The sequence below is a fragment of the Hyla sarda genome, unplaced genomic scaffold (assembly GCF_029499605.1).
Source record: "Hyla sarda isolate aHylSar1 unplaced genomic scaffold, aHylSar1.hap1 scaffold_165, whole genome shotgun sequence".
NCBI lineage: Eukaryota > Metazoa > Chordata > Amphibia > Anura > Hylidae > Hyla > Hyla sarda.
Genome location: NW_026608288.1, coordinates 277,052 through 296,411, shown reverse-complemented (window position 1 = coordinate 296,411; position 19,360 = coordinate 277,052). Strand labels below are relative to the sequence as shown.

Genomic DNA, 19,360 nt, shown 5'->3' with positions numbered 1-19,360 from the left:
ATGCCATGTGTTTTTTTTTTTGCTGTTCTGGCACCATAGGGGCTTCCTAAATGTGACATGCCCCTGAGCACAATTTGCTCTCAAAAAGCCAAATATGACTCATTCTTTTCTGAGCATTGTAGTTCGTCCGTAGTGCACTTCAGGTCAACTTATGGGGTACCTCCATACTCAGAAGAGATGGGGTTACAAATTTTGGGGGGTATTTTCTGCTATTAACCCTTGCAAAAATTTGAAATTTTGGGGGAAACACACATTTTAGTGAAAAAATATATATATTTTTTTATATATGCAAAAGTCGTGAAACCCCTGTGGGGTATTAAGGTTCACTTTATTCCCTGTTATGTGCCCCAAGGGGTCTAGTTTCCAAAATGGTATGCCATGTGGGATTTTTGCTGTTCTGGCACCATAGGGGCTTCCTAAATGCAACATGCCCCCCAAAAACCATTTCAGAAAAAACGTACTCTCCAAAATCCCCGTGTCGCTCCTTCGCTTTTAAGCCCTCTACTGCGCCCGCCGAACAATTTACATAGACATATAAGGTATGTGCTTACTCGAGAGAAATTGGGCTACAAATATAAGTATACATTTTCTCCTTTTACCCCTTGTAAAAATTCAAAAATTGGGTCTACAAGAACATGCGAGTGTAAAAAGTGAAGATTGTGAATTTTCTCCTTCACTTTGCTGCTATTCCTGTGAAACACCTAAAGGGTTAAAATGCTGACTGAATGTCATTTTGAATACTTTGGGGGTGCAGTTTTTATAATGGGGTCATTTGTGGGGTATTTCTAATATTAAGACCTTTCAAATCCTCTTCAAACCTGAACTGGTCCCTGAAAAATAGTGAGTTTGAAAATGTTGTGAAAAAATTGAAAATTGCTGCTGAACTTTGAAGCCCTCTGGTGTCTTCCAAAAGTAAAAATACGTCAATTTTATGATGCAAACATAAAGTAGACATATTGGAAATGTGAATAAATTTTTTTTTATTTGGAACATCCATTTTCCTTACAAGCAGAGAGCTTCAAAGTTAGAAAAATGCAAAATTTTCTAATTTTTCATCAAATTTGGGGATTTTTCACCAAGAAAGGATACAAGTTACCACAAAATTTTACCACTATGTTAAAGTAGAAAATGTCACGAAAAAACTATCTCAGAATCAGAATGATAACTAAAAGCATCAGAGTTATTAATGTTTAAAGTGACAGTGGTAAGATGTGCAAAAAAACGCTCCGGTCCTAAGGTGTAAAATGGCCTGGTCCTTAAGGGGTTAAAGGGGTACTCCGGCCCTGAGACATAACAGAACACCGTCCATCCGCTCAGCCCGGGACAAGGTCAGTGTTATTTTGGGCCTTCTCTGCCTGTTGTGTCTATAAATGACTAACCTGAGTCAGACTGACCCAACGCTGGAGAATGATTAAAGGGATACTCCGACCCTGAGACATCTTATCCCCTATCCAAAGGATAGGGGATAAGATGTCTCCCCACGGGGTCCCGCCGCTGGGGACCCCCACAATCTTGTATTCACCACCCACCTGTTTTTGTTGCACGCCGCGGTGCCAACAGCTGTGTGGCGACCAGCCGGCTGTTTGTGAACTGGCACTGCAGTGTGCAGCTCAAACAGGTGGGTGGCGAATACAAGATTGCGGGGGTCCCCAGCGGTGGGACCCCCGTGGGGAGACATCTTATCCCCTATCCTTTGGATAGGGGATAAGATGTCTCAGGGTCGGAGTATCCCTTTAATCATTCTCCAGCATTGGGTCAGTCTGACTCAGATTAGTCATTTACAGACACAACAGGCAGAGAAGGCCCAAAATAACACTGCCCTTGTCGCGGGCTGAGCGGATGGACGGTGTTCTGATGAGATCATTGACCCGGATTTATAAATATTGTGTAATCCTTGGACGGTGTAGATATATGGTCTGAACATGGGCCAGATCTATTGACCGTTCACTGGGACTCATGTCGGTATATTTACACTGTCTATTCTATCTTTACATCACCACTTGGCTTACAATTTGTAAACCAAAAATTTGACAAAATTTTGACAGATTCTTGGTGCACAAAATCTTGGTACTCTCAATCCTTTCTTCTATCTGCAAAACCCTTGTCAAGTGAAGCATGAAAGTGTCTAATACATAATACACAGGTGCCATTGACATACATGACTTGTGGCAGATTAATTATATACAATTGGAACTCTGCCCCATTTGGCTTAAAGATGGTAAATGCCACCGAGCAGGATGCTGAACATTCTGCGAGGTCTCAGTCAATAAGGAGCAGAAGATTATAGATTATTTTCCTGAATGGTGGCCGCCTTCTCTCTTCATCTAAGTCAAGGACAGATTCTGGAGTAATTTTGCTCTCTGCAGAATGTTGGGAGGAAATAAAGAGATGGATAAAATGTCTGAAATTTTGATCCCATCAAAAAATCTAAAGGCATAAGGATGATTGTACAGAGTCAAAGTGGCGCGACCCAAGTCTGGAGAACCTCTGGAGGGCTCGTCTTACCACCAAATCCTGTGCTGTAGATGCACATTGTGGTGCAGGGCCCATGGGGGGGGGGGGGGGGGGTGAAGCCCGTGTCTACCTCAGCATACACTCTGGGACATGTATCATTATTTGTGTATGGTAGAAGCAGTTTACCCCTTTTGCTGAATTCTAAATAATGCGCAGATGCGCTAAATTTATCAATCAAGCGCAAAGATTTTCATAAATTGCGGGCAAATATAGTAATCTCCTCCTACCTCCACTCTTTTAAAAATGAAATCGATGATTTAGAGCATCTTTCTATGTGCAGTCCAAGATGGCTTATATTTGCGTTAAAAATATGGTCATTGTGCAAGATTTCTGCGGGTAAATGAAATGTAATAAATTTGTGCGTACTAAATATATCACTCCAAGGTTACACCGAAACCTACACATCTGGAGGAAATGCTCCACCGGAATGTACGCAAAAAAAGACGCAAAAAAAAATGCTTGCGCAAAATTTCGCATAAGGGTGAAATCTTTGATACATGTCCCCCAATGTGTACAGAGACCTCTCCATGGGCTGTCATGGTGCCAGTGCACGTGCCGTGAGGATGTCCAGCCTCTTCCCTACGTTCTCACTGCGCATGCGTGAGAATATTGACATGTTTTTGACATGTTTTTTTATATTCTTACTTTTTATGTTTTTTCAATATTGGTCTTGAAGAAGTGACAAGTAGTTTTATACAAAGAACAAAAAAAAATGAAACATTTTTAAAGAGTGTAAGAATGGAACATTATAGAAGATCTTTAAAAATACGATAAACAATGTAGAAAACCCAAAGCTCAACAGAGGATCCAGAGATAACAAGCTACAGACCAATGGTCCTTCATGTGGTAGATATGGTCCAGCTGTGTTGAGGTCCACCAGAGATAACAAGCTACAGACCAATGGTCCAGCTGTGATGAGGTCCACCAGAGATAACAAGCTACAGATCAATGGTCCTTCATGTGGTAGATATGGTCCAGCTGTGGTGAGGTCCACTAGAGATAACAAGTTACAGACCAATGGTCCTTCATGTGGTAGATATGGCCCAGATGTGGTGAGGTCCACCAGAGATAACAAGCTACAGACCAATGGTCCTTCATGTGGTAGATATGGCCCAGATGTGGTGAGGTCCACCAGAGATAACAAGCTACAGACCAATGGTCCTTCATGTGGTATATATGGTCCAGCTGTGGTGAGGTCCAACAGAGATAACAAGCTACAGACCAATGGTCCTTCATGTGGTATATATTGTCCAGCTGTGGTGAGGTCCACCAGAGATAACAAGCTACAGACCAATGGTCCAGCTGTGGTGAGGTCCACCAGAGATAACAAGCTACAGACCAATGGTCCTTCATGTGGTAGATATGGTCCAGCTGTGGTGAGGTCCACCAGAGATAACAAGCTACAGACCAATGGTCCTTCATGTGGTATATATGGTCCAGCTGTGGTGAGGTCCACCAGAGATAACAAGCTACAGACCAATGGTCCTTCATGTGGTAGATATGGTCCAGCTGTGGTGAGGTCCACCAGAGATAACAAGCTACAGACCAATGGTCCTTCATGTGGTAGATATGGTCCAGCTGTGGTGAGGTCCACCAGATATAACAAGCTACAGACCAATGGTCCTTCATGTGGTAGATATGGTCCAGCTGTGGTGAGGTCTACCAGATATAACAGGCTACAGACCAATGGTCCTTCATGTGGTATATATGGTCCAGCTGTGGTGAGGTCCACAAGAGATAACAAGCTACAGACCAATGGTCCTTCATGTGGTAGATATGGTCCAGCTGTGGTGAGGTCTACCAGATATAACAGGCTACAGACCAATGGTCCTTCATATGTGCAGAAACAGAAATGGCTCCCGGTGCTCCACAATAATAAGATCCATGAGAAGACAAGAACATAACCCGCACCTTTGTCATCTCGGCTCTCACAGTGAATGGTAAAGTCCCTACTTGAAATTATCCCAAAGACAGCAAAAGCGGTGGGGAAGAATAATATGGAGGATTTCCCAATTTCTTTATGGACAGATAAAACCTTCACACTCCTTATCGTAACCGTAACGATTAATACAAAACTTCTATGGTTTAATGTGTAACCAGCAGAATAATAAGGAACAACAGAAATCTACAGCAAAATAAAACCCTATATATTATTTATTAGACAAATGGACAACTGTCAGGCTCAAGGCCGGATGATGGGATCATTCATGAGTATTATAATCGAAGGCATTGGTGAGGGCTCATTCAGACTGGGTATCTGTTTGTGTGTATTGCAGTATTATTGGGGGGTCTGTCTATCTGTGTTATACCTCCTTTGAAATCAGGCGCTAAGGCCATCATAAATCAAACTGAGATAAGGGACCCGGAAGAGAGATGCCCCCCACCTGGTGGGATCAGAGGGGAGGGGGGATGGAGTTTTCCCTCCTAAAAAGCCAATATAAAACTGAGATGCTGGACAAAACTTTGTTCGCGCCTTTGGCAAAAGCTGACAAGACCCTAAGATACAGCTGGAGACTCACTCACAAGGAGTGCTAGACCATTATGCTGTAAGGACATTTTCTTTTTGTTTCTGAACTTGTCTTGCTGAACTCTTTTTTATAAATTTTGTACCTCTGTCATGTTTCTTTTATACGTAGCACTGTGATACCTTTTATCAGTTTAAATGTTTAAAGGGTACCTTTCATCAAAAAAAAACTTTTGATACATTATAGGTTAATGTATGCAGAATAACTTTCCAATAGCATGTTATTAAAAAATATTCTTCTTTCTATTTAATTTTCCACTTTGAAAAAATGACCACTACCAGTCCTTTTTTTTTTTTTTATAGATTTCAGACTCATGCTGGAGTCTAAAATCTCAGACTGCAGCTGGGACACAGACAAGCTCAGCACTGCTCCCTGGCAGTGAACAGTGGTGAGTTTGTCTGTGTCCCGGCTGCAGTCTGAGATTTAGGACTCCTGCATGTCTGAAAATCTATAAAAAAGGTCTAGTAGAGAGACCCCTAGTGGTCATTTTTTCAAAGTGGAAAATTAAATAGAAAGAAGCATATTTTTTAATAACATGCTAATGGAAAGTTATTCTGCATACATTAATCTATAATATATCAAAAGTTTTTTTGATGAAAGGTACCCTTTAATTAATCAGCTCTGGTCTTTGATCTCTAAATATAGGAGCTCACCTTTCTGAAAGAAGCTCTGGTGAAACACGTCTATCAAAGGGTTAATTTGGTGACTTGCTTAGACTAGCAGTGGATACCCAGAGGTCTGGTGGCTTTAACCCTTGCACCATCACACTCTCTCTAGCGTCTTGGCTGGACTGATAGGGTGTGATTGTGACAACAACGATAAATTGTCTCCTCATTAGGCTCAAGTTACAGTACGAGGCGGTTAGTTAAACACATTTTTGATTGTATGAATTTTATAGAAAAGAAATATATAATATGTATAAAGTCCAAATCTGCCCGTGGGAAACAAATGTCTGTGAGATATGGCAATCCATAATAATCAATAGTGAGGACTGATCTGAGCACGGGCAGGACTGATAGGGACAGGGGAAGGACTGATGGGTACAAGGACAGGACTGATGGAGCAGGGATAGGACTGATAGGGCAAGAGCAGAACTGATGGGGACAGAACTGATTGGGCAGGAGCAAGATTGATAGGGCAGGACTAATGGGGCAGGGACATGACTGATGGGGCAGGGACAGACTGATGGAGCAGGGACAGGACTGATATGCACAGTAATGTAGCTGGTCCTGGCCCTTGGGTTGTCCTTGCTATTCTCTCTTCATAGTCAGCTCTTCATTGGACACTGAATTTTGTAGCCGACCACGTAGGCCTGGACATAGACCCGGACTTGGTTTATTCTGTCAGAGGGAACATATGGGAGATACGTTATTTTAATAGTTATAGTCTGGGGCACCAGGGCCCACAGTGACGGCCTCCTCAGTAATCCTGTACCTGTACTTGGTGCAGAGCTGGGCCCCTAGGGGTCCACAGCGTTCCACGTAGCTTTCTCTCACACCTTGGCGTACGGCTCGGGCTGTGCTCAGCTTGGTCGTTACAATTGGACATGTCCTGCAGAAAGGAAATTAATCTTTCACATGACCTGTGACATCACAGGACTGCACAGTGCTGGACACCTACATGATCCATGACATCACAGGACTGTACAGTGCTGGACTCCTACAAGATACGACATCACAGGACTGTACAGTGCCGGACTCCTACATGATATATGACATCACAGGAATGTACAGTGCCAGACTCCTACAAGATATGACATCACATGGACTGTACAGTGCCGGACTCCTACATGATCTATGACATCACATGGACTGTACAGTGCTGGACTCCTACAAGATATGACATCACAGGACTGTACAGTGCCGGACTCCTACAAGATATGACATCACAGGACTGCACAGTGCTGGACACCTACATGATATATGACATCACAGGACTGTACAGTGCTGGACTCCTACATGATCTATGACATCACAGGACTGTACAGTGCTGGACACCTACATGATCCATGACATCACAGGACTGTACAGTGCCGGACTCTTACATGATCTATGACATCACAGGACTGTACATTGCCGGACTCCTACAAGATATGACATCACAGGACTGTACAGTACTGGACTCCTACATGATCTATGACATCATAGTACTGTACAGTGCCGGACTCCTACATGATCTATGACATCACATGGACTGTACAGTTCTGGACTCCTACATGATCTTTGACATCACAGGACTGTACAGTGCCGGACTCCTACATGATCTATGACATCACATGGACTGTACAGTGCCGGACTCCTACATGATCTATGACATCACAGGACTGTACAGTGCCGGACTCCTACATGATCTATGACATCACAGGAATGTACAGTGCCGGACTCCTACATGATCTATGACATCACATGGACTGTACAGTTCTGGACTCCTACATGATATATGACATCACAGGACTGTACAGTGCCGGACTCCTACATGATCTATGACATCACAGGAATGTACAGTGCCGGACTCCTACATGATCTATGACATCACATGGACTGTACAGTTCTGGACTCCTACATGATATATGACATCACAGGACTGTACAGTGCTGGACTCCTACATGATCTATGACATCACATGGACTGTACAGTGCCGGACTCCTACATGATCTATGACATCACAGGACTGTACAGTGCCGGACTCCTACAAGATATGACATCACAGGACTGTACAGTGCTGGACTCCTACAAGATCTATGACAAAACAGGACTGTACAGTGCCGGACTCCTACAAGATATATGACATCACAGGACTGTACAGTGCTGGACTCCTACATGATCTATGACATCACAGGACTGTACAGTGCTGGACTCCTACATGATCTATGACATCACAGGACTGTACAGTGCTGGACTCCTACAAGATATGACATCACATGGACTGTACAGTGCCGGACACCTACATGATCTATGACAAAACAGGACTGTACAGTGCCAGACTCCTACATGATATATGACATCACAGGACTGTACAGTGCCGGACTCCTACATGATCTATGACATCACAGGACTGTACAGTGCCGGACTCCTACAAGATATGACATCACAGGACTGTACGGTGCTGGACTCCTACATGATCTATGACATCACATGGACTGTACAGTGCCCGACTCCTACATGATCTATGACATCACAGGACTGTACAGTGCCGGACTCCTACATGATCTATGACATCACATGGACTGTACAGTGCCCGACTCCTACATGATCTATGACATCACAGGACTGTACAGTGCCGGACTCCTACATGATCTATGACATCACAGGACTGTACAGTGCCGGACTCCTACATGATATATGACATCACATGGACTGTACAGTGCTGGACACCTACATGATCTATGACATCACAGGACTGTACAGTGCTGGACACCTACATGATCCATGACATCACATGGACTGTACAGTGCCGGACACCTAGATGATCCATGACATCACATGGACTGTACAGTGCTGGACTCCTACATGATATATGACATCACAGGAATGTACAGTGCAGGACTCCTACATGATCTATGACATCACAGGACTGTACAGTGCCGGACTCCTACATGATCTATGACATCACAGGACTGTACAGTGCTGGACTATTACATGATATATGACATCACAGGACTGTACAGTGCTGGACACCTACATGATATATGACATCACAGGACTGTACAGTGCCGGACTCCTACATGATATATGACATCACAGGACTGTACAGTGCCGGACACCTAGATGATCCATGACATCACATGGACTGTACAGTGCTGGACTCCTACATGATATATGACATCACAGGACTGTACGGTGCTGGACTCCTACATGATATATGACATCACAGGACTGTACAGTGCTGGACACCTACATGATATATGACATCACAGGACTGTACGGTGCTGGACTCCTACATGATCTATGACATCACATGGACTGTACAGTGCTGGACACCTACATGATATATGACATCACAGGACTGTACAGTGCCGGACTCCTACAAGATATATGACATCACAGGACTGTACAGTGCCGGACTCCTACATGATCTATGACATCACATGGACTGTACGGTCCCGGACTCCTACATGATCTATGACATCACATGGACTGTATAGTTCTGGACTCCTACATGATCTATGACATCACAGGACTGTACAGTGCCGGACTCCTACATGATATATGACATCACAGGACTGTACAGTGCCGGACTCCTACATGATCTATGACATCACAGGACTGTACAGTGTGCAGTGAGCTCCCCTAGTGGTGGCTGCAGGTACCTTCTCATGTAAGTCTATGACCCAGCAGGGGGTTTGGAGCTCTGTGTCGGTGCACTCAGCAATGTATCATTGTTATTCCAGCTCTCACCACGTTTCGCCCGATGTCACTTACAGCTTCTCGCAGCGATGCCCAGCGGTGCCCGACGCACACTCACACTTATTGAAGGGCCTGCAGGTTCCTCCATGTTGGCAGGGGGGGACACACGGCTCTGTCACCACTGCAAGAGACCACAACACAGCAGGGTCACATCCGGGCACCATCACAGAACACACATTATTATCATGGGGTCACCACTACAAGAGACCACCAAAGGTCACATCCGGGCACCATCACAGAACACACATTATTATCATGGGGTCACCTCTACAAGAGACCACCGAAGGGTCACATCCGGGCACCATCACAGGATACACATTAATATCATGGGGTCACCACTACAAGAGACCACCGCAGAGTCACATCCGGGCACCATCACAGGATACATATTATTATCATGGGGTCACCACTACAAGAGACCACCGCAGAGTCACATCCGGGCACCATAACAGGATACACATTATTATCATGGGGTCACCTCTACAAGAGACCATCGCAGAGTCACATCCGGGCACCATCACAGGATACACATTATTATCATGGGGTCACCACTACAAGAGACCACCGCAGAGTCACATCCGGGCACCATCACAGGATACACATTATTATCATGGGGGTCACCACTACAAGAGACCACCGAAGGGTCACATCCGGGCACCATAACAGGATACACATTATTATCATGGGGGTCACCACTACAAGAGACCACCGAAGGGTCACATCCGGGCACCATAACAGGATACACATTATTATCATGGGGTCACCACTACAAGAGACCACCGCAGAGTCACATCCGGGCACCATAACAGGATACACATTATTATCATGGGGTCATCACTACAAGAGACCACCGAAGGGTCACATACATCCGGGCACCATCACAGGATACACATTAATATCATGGGGTCACCTCTACAAGAGACCACCGAAGGGTCACATCCGGGCACCATCACAGGATACACATTATCATCATGGGGTCACCACTACAAGAGACCACCGCAGGGTCACATCCGGGCACCATCACAGGATACACATTATTATCATGGGGGGGGGGGTCACCACTACAAGAGACCACCGAAGGGTCACATCCGGGCACCATCTCAGGATACACATTATTATAATGGGGGGGGGGGGTCACCACTACAAGAGACCACCGAAGGGTCACATTCGGGCACCATCACAGGATACACATTAATATCATGGGGTCATCACTACAAGAGACCACCGCAGAGTCACATCCGGACACCATCACAGGATACACATTATTATCATGGGGTCATCACTACAAGAGACCACCGAAGGGTCACATCCGAGCACCATCACAGGATACACATTATTATCATGGGGTCATCACTACAAGAGACCACCGAAGGGTCACATCCGGGCACCATCACAGGATACACATTATTATCATGGGGTCACCACTACAGGAGACCACCGAAGGGTCACATCCGGGCACCATCACAGAACACACATTATTATCATGGGGTCACCACTACAAGAGACCACTGCAGAGTCACATCCGGGCACCATCACAGGATACACATTATTATCATGGGGGCACCACTACAAGAGATCACCGAAGGGTCACATCCGGGCACCATCACAGGATACACATTATTATCATGGGGTCACCTCTACAAGAGACCACTGTAGGGTCACATCCGGGCACCATCACAGGATACACATTATTATCATGGGGTCACCTCTACAAGAGATAACCGAAGGGTCACATCCGGGCACCATCACAGGATACACATTATTATCATGGGGTCATCACTACAAGAGACCACTGCAGGGTCACATCCGGGCACCATAACAGGATACACATTAATATCATGGGGGTCACCACTACAAAAGACCACCGCAGAGTCACATCCGGGCACCATCTCAGGATACACATTATTATCATGGGGGTCACCACTACAAGAGACCATCGCAGAGTCACATCCGGGCACCATAACAGGATACACATTAATATCATGGGGGTCACCACTACAAGAGACCACCGAAGGGTCACATCCGGGCACCATCACAGGATACACATTATTATCATGGGGGGGGTCACCACTACAAGAGACCACCGAAGGGTCACATCCGGGCACCATCACAGAACACACATTATTATCATGGGGTCACCACTACAAGAGACCACTGAAGGGTCACATCCGGGCACCATAACAGGATACACATTATTATCATGGGGTCACCTCTACAAGAGACCACCGAAGGGTTACATCCGGGCACCATCTCAGGATACACATTATAATCATGGGGTCACCACTACAAGAGACCACCGCAGAGTCACATCCGGGCACCATCTCAGGATACACATTATTATCATGGGGTCACCTCTACAAGAGACCACCGAAGGGTCACATCCGGGCACCATCACAGGATACACATTATTATCATGGGGTCACCTCTACAAGAGACCACCGAAGGGTCAAATCCGGGCACCATCACAGGATACACATTATTATCATGGGGTCACCACTACAAGAGACCACCGAAGGGTCACATCCGTGACCATCACAGAACACACATTATTATCATGGGGTCATCACTACAAGAGACCACCGCAGAGTCACATCCGGGCACCATCACAGGATACACATTATTATCATGGGGGTCATCACTACAAGAGACCACCGCAGGGTCACATCCGGGCACCATCACAGGATACACATTATTATCATGGGGGTCATCACTACAAGAGACCACCGCAGGGTCACATCCGGGCACCATCACAGGATACACATTATTATCATGGGGTCACCACTACAAGAGACCACCGCAGAGTCACATCCGGGCACCATAACAGGATACACATTATTATCATGGGAGGGGGTCACCACTACAAGAGACCACCGAAGGGTCACATCTGGGCACCATCTCAGGATACACATTATTATCATGGGGTCACCACTACAAGAGACCACCGAAGGGTCACATCCGGGCACCATCACAGGATACACATTATTATCATGGGGTCACCTCTACAAGAGACCACCGAAGGGTCACATCCGGGCACCATCACAGGATACACATTATTATCATGGGGTCATCACTACAAGAGACCACCGAAGGGTCACATCCGGGCACCATCACAGGATACACATTATTATCATGGGGTCACCTCTACAAGAGACCACCGAAGGGTTACATCTGGGCACCATCTCAGGATACACATTATTATCATGGGGTCACCACTACAAGAGACCATCGAAGGGTCACATCCGGGCACCATCACAGGATACACATTATTATCATGGGGGTCACCAATACAAGAGACCACCACAGGGTCACATCCGGGCACCATCACAGGATACACATTATTATCATGGGGTCACCACTACAAGAGACCACCGAAGGGTCACATCCGGGCACCATAACAGGATACACATTAGTATTATGGGGGTCACCACTACAAGAGACCACCGCAGGGTCACATCCGGGCACCATCACAGGATACACATTATTATCATGGGGTCACCACTACAAGAGATCACCGCAGGGTCACATCCGGGCACCATCACAGGATACACATTATTATCATGGGGTCACCACTACAAGAGACCATTGCAGAGTCACATCCGGGCACCATCACAGGATACACATTATCATGGTGTGGGGGGGGGGTCACCACTACAAGAGACCACCGAAGGGTCACATCCGGGCACCATCACAGAACACACATTATTATCATGGGGTCACCTCTACAGGAGACCACCGCAGAGTCACATCCGGGCACCATAACAGGATACACATTAGTATTATGGGGGTCACCACTACAAGAGACCACCGAAGGGTCACATCCGGGCACCATCACAGGATACACATTATTATCATGGGGTCACCACTACAAGAGACCACCGAAGGGTTACATCCGGGCACCATAACAGGATACACATTATTATCATGGGGTCACCACTACAAGAGACCATCGCAGAGTCACATCCGGGCACCATCACAGGATACACATTATTATCATGGGGTCACCACTACAGGAGACCACCGAAGGGTCACATCCGGGCACCATAACAGGATACACATTATTATCATGGGGTCACCACTACAAGAGACCACCGCAGAGTCACATCCGGGCCCCATAACAGGATACACATTAGTATTATGGGGGTCACCACTACAGGAGACCACCGAAGGGTCACATCCGGACACCATAACAGGACACACATTATTATCATGGGGGGGGGGGGTCACCACTACAAGAGACCATCGCAGAGTCACATCCGGGCACCATCACAGAACACACATTATTATCATGGGGTCACCACTACAGGAGACCACCGAAGGGTCACATCCGGGCACCATCACAGGATACACATTATTATCATGGGGTCACCACTACAAGAGACCACCGAAGGGTCACATCCGGGCACCATCACAGAACACACATTATTATCATGGGGTCACCACTACAAGAGACCACCGCAGAGTCACATCCGGGCACCATCTCAGGATACACATTATTATCATGGGTTCACCAGTACAAGAGACCACCGCAGAGTCACATCCGGGCACCATAACAGGATACACATTATTATCATGGGGTCACCTCTACAAGAGACCACCGCAGAGTCACATCCGGGCACCATCACAGGATACACATTATTACCATGGGGGGGGGGGGGGGTCACCACTACAAGAGATCACCGAAGGGTCACATCCGGGCACCATCACAGGATACACATTATTATCATGGGGTCACCTCTACAGGAGACCACCGCAGAGTCACATCCGGGCACCATAACAGGATACACATTAATATCATGGGGGTCACCACTACAAGAGACCACCGAAGGGTCACATCCGGGCCCCATCACAGGATACACATTATTATCATGGGGGGGGTCACCACTACAAGAGACCACCGAAGGGTCACATCCGGGCACCATCACAGAACACACATTATTATCATGGGGTCATCACTACAAGAGACCACTGAAGGGTCAAAACCGGGCACCATCACAGGATACACATTATTATCATGGGGTCACCTCTACAAGAGACCACCGAAGGGTTACATCCGGGCACCATCTCAGGATACACATTATAATCATGGGGTCACCACTACAAGAGACCACCGCAGAGTCACATCCGGGCACCATCACAGGATACACATTATTATCATGGGGTCACCTCTACAAGAGACCACCGAAGGGTCACATCCGGGCACCATCACAGGATACACATTATTATCATGGGGTCACCTCTACAAGAGACCACCGAAGGGTCAAATCCGGGCACCATCACAGGATACACATTATTATCATGGGGTCACCACTACAAGAGACCACCGAAGGGTCACATCCGTGACCATCACAGAACACACATTATTATCATGGGGTCATCACTACAAGAGACCACCGCAGAGTCACATCCGGGCACCATCACAGGATACACATTATTATCATGGGGGTCACCACTACAAGAGACCATCGCAGAGTCACATCCGGGCACCATCACAGGATACACATTATTATCATGGGGGTCATCACGACAAGAGACCACCGCAGGGTCACATCCGGGCACCATCACAGGATACACATTATTATCATGGGGGTCATCACTACAAGAGACCACCGCAGGGTCACATCCGGGCACCATCACAGGATACACATTATTATCATGGGGGTCACCACTACAAGAGACCATCGCAGAGTCACATCCGGGCACCATAACAGGATACACATTATTATCATGGGAGGGGGTCAACACTACAAGAGACCACCGAAGGGTCACATCTGGGCACCATCTCAGGATACACATTATTATCATGGGGTCACCACTACAAGAGACCACCGAAGGGTCACATCCGGGCACCATCACAGGATACACATTATTATCATGGGGTCACCTCTACAAGAGACCACCGAAGGGTCACATCCGGGCACCATCACAGGATACACATTATTATCATGGGGTCATCACTACAAGAGACCACCGAAGGGTCACATCCGGGCACCATCACAGGATACACATTATTATCATGGGGTCACCTCTACAAGAGACCACCGAAGGGTTACATCTGGGCACCATCTCAGGATACACATTATTATCATGGGGTCACCACTACAAGAGACCATCGAAGGGTCACATCCGGGCACCATCACAGGATACACATTATTATCATGGGGGTCACCAATACAAGAGACCACCACAGGGTCACATCCGGGCACCATCACAGGATACACATTATTATCATGGGGTCACCACTACAAGAGACCACCGAAGGGTCACATCCGGGCACCATAACAGGATACACATTAGTATTATGGGGGTCACCACTACAAGAGACCACCGCAGGGTCACATCCGGGCACCATCACAGGATACACATTATTATCATGGGGTCACCACTACAAGAGATCACCGCAGGGTCACATCCGGGCACCATCACAGGATACACATTATTATCATGGGGGGGGGGGGGGTCACCACTACAAGAGACCACCGAAGGGTCACATCCGGGCACCATCACAGAACACACATTATTATCATGGGGTCACCTCTACAGGAGACCACCGCAGAGTCACATCCGGGCACCATAACAGGATACACATTAGTATTATGGGGGTCACCACTACAAGAGACCACCGAAGGGTCACATCCGGGCACCATCACAAGATACACATTATTATCATGGGGTCACCACTACAAGAGACCACCGAAGGGTTACATCCGGGCACCATAACAGGATACACATTATTATCATGGGGTCACCACTACAAGAGACCATCGCAGAGTCACATCCGGGCACCATCACAGGATACACATTATTATCATGGGGTCACCACTACAGGAGACCACCGAAGGGTCACATCCGGGCACCATAACAGGATACACATTATTATCATGGGGTCACCACTACAAGAGATCACCGCAGGGTCACATCCGGGCACCATCACAGGATACACATTATTATCATGGGGGGGGGTCACCACTACAAGAGACCACCGAAGGGTCACATCCGGGCACCATCACAGAACACACATTATTATCATGGGGTCACCTCTACAGGAGACCACCGCAGAGTCACATCCGGGCCCCATAACAGGATACACATTAGTATTATGGGGGTCACCACTACAGGAGACCACCGAAGGGTCACATCCGGACACCATAACAGGACACACATTATTATCATGGGGGGGGGGGGTCACCACTACAAGAGACCATCGCAGAGTCACATCCGGGCACCATCACAGAACACACATTATTATCATGGGGTCACCACTACAGGAGACCACCGAAGGGTCACATCCGGGCACCATCACAGGATACACATTATTATCATGGGGTCACCACTACAAGAGACCACCGAAGGGTCACATCCGGGCACCATCACAGAACACACATTATTATCATGGGGTCACCACTACAAGAGACCACCGCAGAGTCACATCCGGGCACCATCACAGGATACACATTATTATCATGGGGTCACCACTACAAGAGACCACCGCAGAGTCACATCCGGGCACCATCACAGGATACACATTATTATCATGGGGGGGGGGGGGGTCACCACTACAAGAGATCACCGAAGGGTCACATCCGGGCACCATCACAGGATACACATTATTATCATGGGGTCACCTCTACAAGAGACCACTGTAGGGTCACATCCGGGCACCATCACAGGATACACATTATTATCATGGGGTCACCACTACAGGAGACCACCGAACGGTCACATCCGGGCACCATCACAGGATACACATTATTATCATGGGGTCACCTCTACAAGAGACCACCGAACGGTCACATCCGGGCACCATCACAGGATACACATTATTATCATGGGGTCACCTCTACAAGAGACCATCGAAGGGTCACATCCGGGCACCATCACAGGATACACATTATTATCATGGGGTCACCACTACAAGAGATCACCGAAGGGTCACATCCGGGCACCATCACAGGATACACATTATTATCATGGGGTCACCTCTACAAGAGACCACCGAACGGTCACATCCGGGCACCATCACAGGATACACATTATTATCATGGGTCACCACTACAAGAGATCACCGAAGGGTCACATCCGGGCATCATCACAGAACACACATTATTATCATGGGGTCACCTCTACAAGAGACCATCGCAGAGTCACATCCGGGCACCATCACAGGATACATATTATTATCATGGGGTCACCTCTACAAGAGACCACCGAAGGGTCACATCCGGGCACCATAACAGGATACACATTATTATCATGGGGTCACCTCTACAAGAGACCACCGAAGGGTCACATCCGGGCACCATAACAGGATACACATTATTATCATGGGGTCACCTCTACAAGAGACCACCGAAGGGTCACATCCGGGCACCATCACAGAACACACATTATTATCATGGGGTCACCACTACAAGAGACCATCGCAGAGTCACATCCGGGCACCATCACAGGATACACATTATTATCATGGGGTCACCACTACAAGAGACCACCGCAGAGTCACATCCGGGCACCATCACAGGATACACATTATTATCATGGGGGTCACCACTACAAGAGACCACCGAAGGGTCACATCCGGGCACCATCACAGGATACACATTATTATCATGGGGGTCACCACTACAAGAGACCACCGAAGGGTCACATCCGGGCACCATCTCAGGATACACATTAGTATTATGGGGGTCACCTCTACAAGAGACCACCACAGGGTCACATCCGGGCACCATCACAGGATACATATTATTATCATGGGGTCACCTCTACAAGAGACCACCGCAGAGTCACATCCGGGCACCATCACAGGATACACATTATTATCATGGGGGGGGGGTCACCACTACAAGAGACCACCTAACGGTCACATCCGGGCACCAGGTCATTTCTGACACATTGTAATCCCGGGGTCACTACGGTTGGGGGTCTCCAGGGTCTTAGATCCCCCAGCGTCGCCTCCTCTCATCAGCAGAATCCCACCAGTTCATAGATCCGACCCCAGGAGAGGGTCACTAGTTGTGCTGGATCGGTGGGACACCATCGCTCTTATATTCTTCAGGTTTGGTCCATTATGAGGGGACGTTCTCACCTGTTGGGGCCACCGATCCCCCAATAACTAAGAGGACACCAGTGGCCCCTCCTCCGGCACTGAGGGCCCTGTACAGTCATATATATAGTTGGGGGGAGAAGCCCCTTTACCTGATTCACACTGTGGCCCCAGGAATCCTGTGGGGCAATGGCAGACGTTATACCCCGAGCACCGGCCCCCGTTCAGACATGGCTTCTCACAGCGAACGGGCTCTGAAAGAGAAGGGGAAGCCATGAGTCCGGAACCAGGAACGTAACCGGCCCACCAGCCTGCAGGGCCACATATCACCCCTCAACATATACCTTCAGCCTGCAGGGCCACATATCACCCCTAACCTTATACCCCCAGCCTGCAGGGCCACATATCACCCCTTAACATATACCTTCAGCCTGCAGGGCCACATATCACCCCTAACCTTATACCCCCAGCCTGCAGGGCCACATATCACCCCTCAACATATACCTTCAGCCTGCAGGGCCACATATCACCCCTCACCTTATACCCCCAGCCTGCAGGGCAATGTATCACCCCTTATCTTATTCTTTCAGCCTGCAGGACCACATATCACCCCTCACTTTATACCCCCAGCCTGCAGGGCCACATATCACCCCTCAACATATACCTTCAGCCTGCAGGGCCACATATCACCCCTAACCTTATACCCCCAGCCTGCAGGGCCACATATCACCCCTCAACATATACCTTCAGCCTGCAGGGCCACATATCACCCCTAACCTTATACCCCCAGCCTGCAGGGCCACACATCACCCCTCAACATATACCTTCAGCCTGCAGGGCCACATATCACCCCTAACCTTATACCCCCAGCC

General features: G+C 47.6%; 1 protein-coding gene across 4 annotated transcripts in view; it reads right to left on the bottom strand.

Annotated features, from left to right (window-relative positions):
• Positions 1 to 5,621: 5,621 nt before the first annotated feature.
• The window catches only part of LOC130311602 (fibropellin-1-like), a 49,362-nt gene continuing 35,623 nt past the window's right edge, over positions 5,622 to 19,360 (bottom strand). Inside the window, exons 17-20 of one of the 4 annotated variants that reach the window (XM_056552495.1) lie at positions 18,641 to 18,742; positions 9,461 to 9,566; positions 6,474 to 6,590; positions 5,622 to 6,379 (exon numbers count right to left, since the gene is read on the bottom strand). In XM_056552495.1, the coding sequence (XP_056408470.1) occupies positions 6,307 to 6,379; positions 6,474 to 6,590; positions 9,461 to 9,566; positions 18,641 to 18,742 (398 nt within the window). In that variant the 3' untranslated portion in view covers positions 5,622 to 6,306. Of the gene's footprint in view, positions 6,380 to 6,473; positions 6,591 to 9,348; positions 9,567 to 18,640; positions 18,743 to 19,360 lie in introns of those variants that run through there. The other 3 variants (XR_008859924.1, XM_056552496.1, XM_056552497.1) reach the window with 3 other exon arrangements.